Source organism: Propithecus coquereli, unplaced genomic scaffold (genome assembly GCF_000956105.1).
Source record: "Propithecus coquereli isolate 6110/MARCELLA unplaced genomic scaffold, Pcoq_1.0 Scaffold6, whole genome shotgun sequence".
Lineage (NCBI taxonomy): Eukaryota > Metazoa > Chordata > Mammalia > Primates > Indriidae > Propithecus > Propithecus coquereli.
Window position 1 is genome coordinate 834,544 of NW_012151951.1, and position 13,101 is coordinate 847,644.

At 35.6% G+C, this 13,101-nt stretch overlaps 1 protein-coding gene across 1 annotated transcript in view; it reads left to right on the forward strand.

Moving 5' to 3' along the window:
• CEP126 (centrosomal protein 126kDa) overlaps positions 1 to 13,101 on the forward strand; it is a 153,484-nt gene that overhangs the window by 49,828 nt on the left and 90,555 nt on the right. The window contains exons 5-6 of the mRNA XM_012659106.1: positions 6,297 to 6,495; positions 7,651 to 9,802. Of these exons, the coding sequence (XP_012514560.1) occupies positions 6,297 to 6,495; positions 7,651 to 9,802 (2,351 nt within the window). The remainder of the gene's footprint in view (positions 1 to 6,296; positions 6,496 to 7,650; positions 9,803 to 13,101) is intronic.

A 13,101-nucleotide genomic window follows, 5' to 3' on the forward strand; every position in this document is an offset into this window, starting at 1 on the left:
GCTAGGATTACAGGCGTGAGCCACGGCGCCCAGCCAGTGTTGCTTAATTCTTATGTGTACTTTTTGTATCCCAAATCAGATTGTAATATTCTAGAGGACAATAGCTAAATCTTACATATGCAGCTATTCCTCACAGTAATTAGTTTAGCACTATGCATGTTGGAGGTATTCAGTAAATACTTTTGATAGAGAAACATCACCAACAGAAGTGAACACTTCTCAGAGGGTATAAATATGGCCTGAAGTTTGATAGATAAGGAGGATATTCATGAAGACATACTCTGAGAAGTAACTTCAGACAGAAGGAATGTTAATGTGTTAAAAGACATAGAGGCATGAAAGGCATATTGTGTGAAGGGAGCTATAAGTAGTTCAATTTGACTAGTGTGTACAATGAGAAGAAAGTTGTGGGCAGATAGGTTGGAAAGGAATCAATGAGTTAAATCATGAAGAACTTTGTTAAGGAGTTTTTTCTAAAACAATTACTGAAAGATTTGGAGCAAGCACACAACATTTATGTTTTAGAAATATTGCCAGAATGGAAAAGAATAGGGTAAAACTAAAGGTGAGAAAACCAGGTACAAGTGGCACTTTAGTTAATGAAAATGATGACTTCTTGAGAGCTATATTGGAGGTAGAGTCAATATGATTTGGTAACTATTTAAGACCTGGAAGGTGATTGGGAGGAGTCAAGGATGACTCCAGAACTTAGATTTGGTCAGTGAATAGATAGTGAAACCATTTATCAAAATAAGGACTATGAGGTTAAGAGGTTAGATCTCAAGCTAAGTGTTCTTAACACAATAAAAAAAAATTTAATGACTATGAGGGAGGAATAAGTATGTTTAGAGGAGGAAATAATTGGAAGGAAGATGATAAGTTGTAAGCTTGAAATTCTTATGGGATATTCAAGAGCCAGTCTCTCATGGTAAGAAATCTGGGCCATGAATGTAGATATAACAGTCATCAATGAATGAATGAAGTTAAAGCCATGGCTCAATATCCACCAGCGATGGTCTTAGATTCAGCTAAACAATCAAACTCCCAAGACTACAATAGGCCATATTTGGCTTCAATTAGAGAAGGACAGAAAACACTACATGCCAACAAGGGAACATTCTTCAGTAGGGGGAATCCTTATAGCAGACCACAAAGCAGTTGAGGGGCTAGTCTTTGCTATCTCTCTACCCCCTACAAGTGACAGCTCAGCTGTAAGGATCACGATGTAAGAACACAATGGTAGGCAGGTGGATTAGAAGCCTCATGTTCCAAAAAGGAACCAATATTTCTTGTAATGGCTCCATAAGAATATCTTCCAGGACCATGCAAGAGACATGTCCAATAATAAGAATTACCAAACTCAGGGAACCCAAAACTATGGCTTCTTATCAGGTATCTGTGGTTTATTCACAGTCCTTTTAGACCAGATGCAGTTTACTAGTGATGAGTCATTTTAACCATAATCAATGTGCCTTGTAATACAACTCAGATCCTTCTAATTATCCAAGGGAACAAACTTAGAAAATTAACCCAAAGTTGAATTGGTCCATAGAGGAGAACAGATTTTGTTAATGCTTTACTCACACACAGATATAGATAAGATCACACAGACAGTGTAAGTAAGATTACACAGAGAGTATAGGCATAGTAAGAAGAGTGTCACATAAACTGTCAAAAACTCCAGCATATAAAGGACAGGCAAAGAAAGAAGCTCAAGGAAGAGCCTGAGAAGGAACAAGAGAAGTAAGAAAATAACCAAGAGAACATGATGATATGGAAACTAAGGAAATTAAAATCAGGAAAGATAGTGGTCAAGAAGTGTCTATTTTGCAGTCATTAGGTCAATTATTAATAGTTGATCACAAACAATGCAATACATTGATGTGAGAGAAGTGGAAGCCAGATAGCAGTGGATTAAGGAACAAATGGAAGTTGTTGCAGTGAAGGCAATATAATTTTAGAAATCTATGGAAAAGCTTGTCTAAAAAGAGAAGGTGACAGACAATTAAAGGGAGTCATAGGATTTGGGGAATTCAGACTGATAAAAAATGTCTAAACTATTTAGTATAGAAGTAATGTGCATCTTTTTAATATAGGGCTTCACTTTCAGGTTTCTTTTTCTGTGTATCAGTTGTTATCTTTATGTTAATCAGATATTTTCAATTAAAAAATCTCTTTTGTATCATCAGCAAAAACATAGACATTTCTCTTGTTCAACAGTATGTAGTTGCTTAAAGTCCTAGAAGAAGTTAAACTGCAAGAACTTTGATTTCCCTCCAGCAAACAAATATGTAGTTATGATTACATCAAATGTGTGCTAGGATCATTAAATAACATACATCATCTTTAATGATCTTCATTTTGTATTAGAGTACCTAGTTTTCATGTTATTATTACAATGTACTATTATGACTGTGACTTCATGATATCTATATCTATGTGTGTGTGTGTTTATATATCACATAGATGTTATGTATTTGGAAAACAACAAATATGTACAATGTATAGAGACAACACTATGGTTTACTTATTAAAAAGTTGGACTTCTTTCCACAGATAATTAACACTATTACATGAGGTATATGAAAGTGCTTCGTAAACTATACAATGCTATACAAATAAGAGATATTGAAATATTAAGAATCAGGTGTTAGGTTAATGGGAATATTTATATTTATTGAAAGTATAATTAAGCTACAAATATTGATAAACTATTATCACATTAAAAATACATTTTCAGTGGACTATAAACCTAAAATGTGTTAAGGAATAAAGTAATGCCAAGAAACAGGGAGCTTCCAAAAAAGCAGAGTATATTAGTATTCATGAAAGATCATTCTAATGTGGAAAATGTCAGTGGTAGAGAAAAATAATTTAAGATGTTGATAATGTAATAATCTAAAATAAAAAATATATATATGTGAAAAAGTTCAGGGCATTTAATGCTTAAGTCTCAAGAAAAATCAGAGAATAAATTCTTATGAACATAGAAGCTGCTTCAGCAAATAATGAAATATAAAATATTAACAAGGGACTAAAGTTAAAAATGTAAGAAGTAATTAGCCTTCTATCACAACCAAATCCTTATCATAAAGCTAATATACTTGACCCTTCTGGTAGGTGTAGAGTAAAAGAGAGTATATTATCTCTCTCCTATACTAAATATTTATACTTCAATAAAATGATATAGTTAGATATCTATCTCCAATATCCATGTATTTGTGGTGAGATAGTTGATCCTGAAACACTTGATACACTGAGAAGTCTGTCCAGAGCTGAGCAGTTGTCTCTGACCTCTATTTGCCCTTTGTTACTAGTGCTTTAAACCAGATTTTCAACCCGTACTCATGTATCTGTATGACTAACAGACTTCTGAAAAGTGAAAATACTCTAAGAGCAAGGAATGAGACAAGGGGAGCCCTAATAAACTATGTACATATTTCTGACCATGTGAGAGGACACTAGTTGATCAAAGGAAGATGATCATGGACCTTAAGGACAAAAAAATAACATGAATGAGAAACCTAGAGGCAGACCAATAAACCAAAAAAGCCATCTTAATAAGGCTGTCTTTCTACCTGCCTCTCCAAATGCTTTTCCACTTGTGCAGATCCATTCCTGCTGTCTCCACACCTGATCCCTACTTATCTGATCAGCTGTCTCCTTCACGGGCCCCATTGCTATCCCACTGTTCCCAAATTCTTCCTAGCTACCCAATTGTTTCTCCTACCCGCCAGCCCCATACCCTGCCTATCCACCCATCTGTTCCCTCTACTCTTCCAAAGACCTTTTTACCAGCCCCATTACTGTCTTACCCAGTTAAATATCTTCCTCATCCTCCAGCCCCAGTTACTTCCAGAATTTCTAACAGTTTCCCTCGGCTACCAGCCCCAATTCCTTCTGGCCCACCTGACCATCTACCTCACCCACCCCGAAGTTATCCAGTCATTCCTGATACTGACTCACAGAACAAGTTATTTTACAAAACATTCAGACCCAAACCTTTCCCCTCAGCACAGTGTTCTACCCCAGCCACTCTAATGCCTACCCTTGTTCGTCATTCCCTTCCAGCCCGACTGGTTGTTTCCCCAACCCCTTTGGAAGCCCTCCCTGTTTTGAAGCCTTCCTGTTTACCCAGTCATCCCCCTTGTCAACCAATCCCCACTCTTCCTTATGTCACTCCATTGCCTGAACATCCTGCTAGCTTGGATCCTTTTCAGTCAGTTCAGCAATCTGTTCCACAAGCCACAACATTGTCAAATCAACCCCAGGCCTTTGTAGACCATCCGCCCACCTCAATTCTCTCCCATCCACCTCCCTGTCATTCTCCATCTTCTTTGTCTTCATCTCCTTCTAGTTCCACATCCTCTTCTTCCCCCTCTATACCACTTTCTTCCTCATCATCCATTATTCCCTCTCATTCGACTTCCTCTTCTACTTCTCCATCCTTACCTCCTTCAACTATCCCTCTTTTTTCCTCTCCTTTGCATTCATCTCCCTCTCCATGTTTTCCTCCAACTTATTTAGCTTTTCCCTCTCCAGTTTCTCCAGTTTCTTCTTCCTTTATGATTTCTTCTTCCTTTCCCCCCATGCTTCACTCTCCCTCTACTTCTACCTCCCCACTTCCTTTTATTCCTATCCATCCCTTCAATGCTCCTCACTGGGGGAAGAAAGTAGAGAAGAAAAGAGAAGAAAGTGGAGTAGAGAAGAAAGGAATAGAGAAGAAAAAGTTGAGAGACGACAACTTTAAAGGTAAATAAATCGAGTTTATTAGATATTTTGTAGATTTAGCAATATTTTGTTTGGGAAGGGTGACTGAAGGGGAAGGATCATGTAAGAGTAGGAAAGTGTAAAAGGAAGAGACAGACACATACTTTCAATGTTCAGGATCTTGTACTAAATACCTTCTTGCTCTCCCTTATTTCCCCGTGATCTCAAAGAGATAGTTAAGAATCTAGTAATTATTGACCTCGACTATTCCAGTCTGTCCAAATAAAGATATATGTGGGTATTGGAGATAGGTATATGTTACATTTGGCCATGTGCCACCTTCAAAAACGTTTTTATTCCTACTTAACTGGGAATAATTTAATTTAATTGGGAATAAATGCCCTTGGGGTTTTCACTACCAGCCCCAGTGCAGCAGTCAGCTATATGATAGTTTAATTCCCATTGCATCCTCCCCCAAAAACCTTCCTTAGTTTTTGGTTGCACTTTGTATATATGCTGAAATGGAACAGGCAATAGGTTTCCAGAAGGTACAAAATTCTAATAGAAGATGATGTCATGCACTGATAATTTTGGGGTGGCACTTTAACACACTAAAAGTAGACTCTATATTAAAGGTACCACTTCTGTAACATGAAAACCATGCTTATATTCCTGAAACAACTAAAAACAAATGTGTACATTTTTCACCATTAAGATCCAAGCTCCAAAACCTAGTTAAGTAGGGAAGAAATTCCCACCTACACTGACAAGCAGTTTTCATATTTTCTATCTGCTTGAATCTTCAGTCAACTTTATTAGGGTTATGGAAATACCTACCAGCCATGACATCAACTCTGAATGAATGGTAATATAGCATATTATTATCCATATAGGAATGCTCTTAAATAACAGAGGACTAATTACACATCAACAGGAATTATTTCTACCTCTATCCCAAATGATAGAGGAATAGGATATAATAATCAAAGCCATGAATAATTGGGCATTCCTACATGAAGGCAGAGTTCTTTTTTTTTTTTTTTTTTTGAGACAGAGTCTCACTGTGTTGCCCAGGCTAGAGTGCCGTGGCGTCAGCCTAGCTCACAGCAACCTCAAACTCCTGGGCTCAAGCGATCCTCCTGCCTCAGCCTCCTGAGTAGCTGGGACTACAGGCATGCGCCACCATGCCCGGCTAATTTTTTTTTCTATATATTTTTAGTTGTCCAATTAATTTCTTTCTAATTTTAGTAGAAACGGGGTCTCGCTCTTGCTCAGGATGGTTTCGAACTCCTGAGCTCAAACAATCCGCCCGCCTCGGCCTCCCAGAGAGCTAGGATTACAGGCGTGAGCCACCGCGCCCGGCCAAAGGCAGAATTCTTAATTGGCACTGTAATCTCACAACCATGTTTATTCTACTATTGGTTGCCTTAAATTCTTACCTTAATGTCTATATATTTCTCCAATATCCTTATATGTGGTTATCTGGACAAACACACACATATTACACAAAGGTGTCATTTGTATACATATAGAAAGAAATTAACTGTATTTAAATGTACTAAACATTTTTTGTGTCTTTTTCACAGAACTATAGATTCTGCCTTGCCTTCAGCATTGTCAAAAAATGATCACAACCATCAGAAACAACTCTTATCCAAAATCAATTGTGATAAAGAAGTGAAAGAAAACATCAGGGAAAACTTGACTACTAACAAAAATGTGTTCCAGCTTAAACTGGAGGAAACTCAGAAACTCCTTGAAGATCAGCATCTAAGCAGTTTGCAAGTATGAAACTGTAAATATGTAATTAATATTTTAATTCCTAGCACTAATTCTGCCCCACTTTTTCAGTGTTCTCCACTAAAGAAATGTATGTCATTAGCCAACCGTAGGCCATGAAAGAGTGTGGATGAATCAGCACAAATTCATCATAGATATTATAGAAATAATTTTTTAGTTTTTTCCTTACCTTTGAAAGTACAGTGTACTATAAGTATTACTGTTAGAAGTTCTATTATAAAAAAGCAACCTGAAAATTATAATAGATGTGGATATTAACTTCTTAATAGAAATATGGCAGAATTAGCTAGAAATGATGTTGGTAATCTGTCCCTACTAGGGCATTCGCTTTGTTATTTTTTCCACAAACATAGATTTCTACTGATTTTCCTACATATCCATGCAATTTTTATGAATAATTACACATATTTGTGAGATTCTTAATAGGCTAATATCAAGATTAAATTCATAACCTTGGCCTGATTCATCCAACAACTAACCAACAGTGGCAAGGCTAAGAAAGCAAAGCAGGACCAGCCTGAGCAGGAGTGAGAATCTGTCTCTGCTAAAAATAGAAAAATTAGCCAGGCATGGTGGTGCATGCCTGTAGTCCCAGCTACTCAGGAGGCTAAGGCAGGAGGGTCGCTTGAGCCCAGTAGTTTGAGATTGCAGTGAGCTATGATGATGTCACTGCTCACAAAAAAAAAAGACGTAGCCCCTACCAACAGGATGTTCACATTGGGATCACAGAGCTTTTAGGAGCCCCATTCAAGTACAGGAAATGTTTCAGGAAAAAATGCAATTTGTAAATAACTTTTTCAGAATTTCACTTACTGTTCTGAAACCTTCAAGAAACTTCATACTCTATGTGGAATAACAATAACAAAATTATTTTCTAAGATATAGCTGTGGCTAGAATAAGTGGGTAGTTATTTTAGGAGTTAACATTAAAGCATGCATGCTATAAGTCTTTGTTACCTCCTTATTTTTTACCCTGAGGAGTGCTGCAATAAGGAGTATTTATATACCTGCACTGTTTATAGTCCTATTACTCTATTTTATATGCCAAGAACTGGGCTTTGGTAACATATGATGTGTTGAATCATTAATTTTGGCATTTAAAAATTTCTAAGCTATAAAACAATATTCTCTGTTTTCCAGAAATTTTGTGATGAAGTTAATCAGATAACCACTTCTGAAACCCTCTCAAGTACAGACAGTCTTGAGGCTGGAGAGCGGGAAGAAATATACTTAACACTTAATAAGGAGCCTTGTACATCAATCCAGCAGAATACGATTTCCCTCAAATCAGCAAATTTGCGATCAACTAATCTGAGCTGCCTTGAGGAAGATAAACTGTCATTCTCTAAAACTCAACATATAAATAATTGGCTTACCAATTTAGATGCTCCAAATACCCAGACTGTCACACCTTTCTCAGATATTTTGAGTAAATCCAATGTTCCACCTGCGTGGGAATGTTTTAATTGTAAAGAACAAAATCTATCTACTTTGAGTAGTACTGTGGAAAGAGCCACAAATACTGCTGATAATTCAGCAGCCTTTGTTTATAGTCCACCCTTATTTGTACTAGATAAAAAAAGTGAAAAGGCCTCTGAAACTAGCACTATGAGGACAATCGACTCCACTTCTGCAGCATTCAAAAGAGAGAGGCCATTAGTTACTGAGAACCCAACATTTAAATTCAGCAAAGCCTGGGGCACTTCAGATTCTCTAACCCAGGAAGTGGCTACATTTTCAGACCAAGAGAAATATTGTGAATTAACTCAAGAAAATAGAACCACTTCAGTTCCTACTTCATGCATACCAGCAGCAACACCTTTAGTTTTGCCATCTAATACACAATCGGCTAGACCTTTAGCAAAGAATAGTATATACATAAAAGAAATCGACCCAGTGCAGTGTTCTGATAAGTTAGATGAATTCAAAGATGTTAAAGATGAAAAGATAAAATATTTTAATTGTAATAAGGAACAGTTGCCTTTATTTTCAGATAGTTTTCAAACTGCCTATATACCTCACAATCCTGATTCAAAAGATGAAAAACAAAAATTAGCTGAAACATCAACATCATTGTCTAATGTAATTCCTAATTATGACTTAATTGGCCAGCACAAGAAAATGAAATACAACATTCATGAGAGAAATGGTGTGAGGTTTCTTAAAGGTATTTTAAAGAAAGAATCTAAGTATGAGCATGATTATCTTAAGGCACTAATTATAAATCAAGGCTTGAAGTTTGGAAATCAAAAAGCAGCAGCTATCAGAGATAGTATTGAGTTAACAAAGGAAAAAGAAAAAGGTGCAGAAATCACAAAGACTATTAAAAAACTGAGGTGGTTTGATGAGACTGGCGATACAGAAAACAGTGCTGAAAACAATCATTCACTGAAGAATAAAACAGGAGTAACTCAACAATGGTCTCAACAATTCCACATTAAAAGTGCTGCTGGCAGCAACATAATTAATGTTCCTGCTAGTGCTGGAAATTCTGCTGATAGAAAGAAGTCCGAGGATGATTATTTCTCAGAAAATGTCACTGTTTTAGGAGGATCTGGAACAGACCATGTCCCTTTGAACTGTTTTATACCTTCAGGTTGTAACTTTGCTAAACAAGCCTGGCCAGCCTCAAAAAAAGAGGAAAGTAAAATCCCTGTCCATAATGGTGATTCTAAAACCCGGAAAGGTAATCCACAAAGAGGTGGAGCAAAAGTAATTAGAAGAACAGGATCTGCAAAAGTCCAATCAGGCTATATATATACAAACAGAAGAGGCACTGTCACTCATCCACAGTCTGCAAGCAAAGTCAACATGTTTATACAAGCTCAGGGTAAACTAATTATGCCTCACCCTCCTCCTAAATCTACATCAAATATTAGAAGTGGTAAAAATATACAAGTGTCTCAGTGTCAATCAGTAATACCTGAAAATTCTCAAAACATTATTACACATAACTGTTTTAATTCAAAACATGTGCTTCCAACAGAACACAATTTGAATCAGTGGAATCAAGAAAGTAGTCCTCCATTCTCAAATGCTGGTTCTGACCTAGTCACTGTGATACCATCTTTACCATCTTATTATTCTTCTGAGTGCCAAACTTTAGCAAAAAGAAATTATTCAAATGGCACTCAAACGATTGCCCAGCAAAATGGGACATTATATTGTACGCAAAGAAGTCCTGTTTGTGAAGAAAGTTATCAGTCTGTGACTCTTAGAAATACTGAAGAAGAATCAGTTCCCTTGAGGAAAAGAGGGCATAATATCCTGCATCAAAATGAGAGGGCTACTGGTAAGAATAAATTCATATCTTTTTTTAGATAAAATGTATAACTTTTTAAATTAATGTGAAATTGTCCTTATTAAGGTATGGCAATATATACTGTATAGATACTAATATTAAATAACTTAGCTTTATAGGAATAACTTACCTCCTTGAATATTGTAACTTTTTCTGCCTAGTAGCTGAAGCTTTTAAGAGAATGACCCAACCTTTGCTCAACTAAAATTAAAAAACTTTCCCAGCTTCCATTTTTCCCATGAGGGAGGACAGGAATAGAATCCGATTCTTGTCCCATATTATTCTGTCTTTACTATTGTAGTCAAATTTTCTGTCAAGGTAAGCGCAATGAAAAATATTGCTTAAATGTATTCTAAACAAATGAATACATGTAGTATCATATATTCCTTTATTTTTCTTTAAAATGTCTGTTAAATTGAATTGCTATAAGCTGATAATAGATATACCTAATTCGCTCATTCCTTTTCAAAAGTACGGCAGCTCTGCTTTATCTGCTATGTATATTGGTTTTCATGTGGAGAAAAAAAAAATGGTACCATTCCCTTAAAATTTTTTGAAAATTAATTCCCTATAAAATACCATTTCCCTTAGTAGCTGGTTGATTCCTCATGAAGCTACTTTCCTCCTTAGAAAGAATGGACTAGTAAGAATCCATCGGACAAGTAGGAATCAGTTGCCTATTGAGAAATAGTTAGGACTGGGGCAAGGAGGTGTTCAGAAAACCAACTATTCTTTTTCCAAAGACATGAATAAATATTAATATATAAAGAGACAGTTTAAAATTTAATATTCACAGTCTTCAAGTAGATCATGAACTTTTAAGGAAAGGGAACATTTTTGTAATTCATCACTCTATCCCCAGGTCTAAGTGCCTCGCACTTAGTAGTCACTCAGACTTTTCTTGAATTGAACAGATATAAGCCACATTAGCAGATGGCAAGCTAAATGCAAAGACTGTAATCTAAAAATTTTCAGTACTTGTCTACAAAAATCTAGATTTTAAAAAATTATTTTTCTCACTGAAAGCTTCATTCTCTTCATTCATTTCACAATGTAACTTTAATTTTCTCAATACTTTCAAAAAATAAAGGTATCATACAGATTAGATATTCTAAAATAAATAATGGTAAATACTAATGGTTACCTTTTTTGAGTTTCTATTCTTTGGCAGTCATAGTACTAAGTGCCTAACACTTCTTGTTTCATTTAAACCTTATAACAACACTGAGAAATAAGTGTTTTTTAAAACCCTATTTTGCAAAGAAGGAAACAGAATTGCCTAAGGTCAAGAGCTAGTAAATAGCAGAATTGGTATTTTGGCCAAATCTCTATGGCTCCAAATCTTGTACTTTTTCTACTAAAACTATATTATAAATATAGTTATTAAGCAAATATTATATATCAGATTTCATGTTAATCAGGAAAAATACTAGGAAACTTATGTACAAAATAGTTTATGTACAAAAGGGCAGCATATTAAAGTTCTCTCTTTCTCTGATAAAACAATGGGATGCATATGTTAAACTAGAGAAATTATTATTTTCCTGACATTTAATCAAAGGAGGTAGTTGTCTCAGGGATCTTTGTATAAGGGACGTTGGGAAATGTAATGAATTTTAACATTTTTAGCCATGTTTTTAAAGAGACAGAAATTTCAAACTGTTGTATATATCTATACTTCTTAATACAGTGATTATACTTAGAAAATCTAATACTAATAATACTGCTTTATATGTTCAGTCATTTAAGCTTTTTTTCAAACTATTTAAGTACCAAACATTTCAAGTGAACCCTTTGCTAATACTGGATTATAGTTCGGTGAGCATTTGTTTTTGTTTTGTTTTGTTCCTAGTCTCCCATTTGCCAGGTCATTTTATTCTCACACTCTTATGTGCCCAGAGTTGACAATTGTGGAGGGCATCTCGCCCTCTATTAGCATTCCCAGAACATTCTAGGAGAACTCTCTAGAAAAAACTCTATTCCCATGAAGTCTAAGCCATTCAACTATACCATCGCCTTATTTCTCAAGTCATTTCCCCCCTAGAAGATGACTTTGGCATCTGGTTCACAGTCTTCACTTCTGTGCAGAGTGTTTGCCATCATATTGGATAAATCAGCAGTTATGTGTATGAGCAACATAACACCCTGATCTCTCTGAATCCTTTTTCATCTTTAATGACTCTATACCATTCTGCCTCAGCTACCCATTCCCTTTGTCATATGATGGACCTTGTCAACATTCATGACTCCTCTACTTCTAAAGTCAGTGACTCAAGCACATTCTCCTCTCTAACTACAATCTCCTGTTTTCTCTACCCTTACTCCTACTGTTCTTCTACCTCACTGGGATCTTTAGTTCATTATTTTCTCTGCTTTCTTATTTCAATTCATCAGCTCTATTTTTATTTTCTACTCCTTATCCAGCTTAGATTTAATAGCCTATAATTGCAATAATTTCTATGCCAGTATCCTAAACTCTTTGCCCCTTAGTCTTTTTTGTCACACCAATCAAGCAACCCTCCCTCCCCTGGGGGGGGGGGAAGGGGTACAAATTATCTACTTTCTCTCTGACTGCTCCTAAGTAGCAGAGAGAAGTCACACAATGTGGCAGGCATATAGATTACACTGTAGATTCATGATCATCAGCCTCTGATGACCAACATTACCAATCGTTCCTACTGTTTCTCTGTTAAATTCACTCTCCATTCTTTGCAGTAACTATTTCAGAAATTTCTCCCCAAATATCCAATCTCTCCACTTCTATTTTCCTATCTAATACTTTTACCTACTCATTTTTCCTAGGCCATATTTCAATGGGAATAAATATAGAAAATGAGAAGAAAGTTGTAGAATGTATGTTAAAATAATTATAAAAATAAGTTCCAGTATTTAATAGTGCAGTAGGGAAATGACAGTTAACAATAATTCATTGTGTATTTCAAAATAGCTAAAAGGGAAGAATTGTAGTGTTCTCAACACAAAGAAAAGATAAATGTTTGAGGTGATGAATATCCCAGTTACCCTATTTGATCATTACACATTGTATGCATGTATCACATGTACCCTAAAAATATGTACAACTGTGACATATCAATTAAAAAATACAAAAAGGCACAAATCAACAATATTTAAATCAAAAAGAGGGACATGATCTCAGAACCATAGTTTTTTAAAAATATAAGATGATCATATGAATTAAATGCTAATAGATTTGAAAATGTAGATTAGTTGGACAAATTTCTACAGAAATCATTAATTATCAAAATTGCCTTAAGGATAGATAGCTTTTT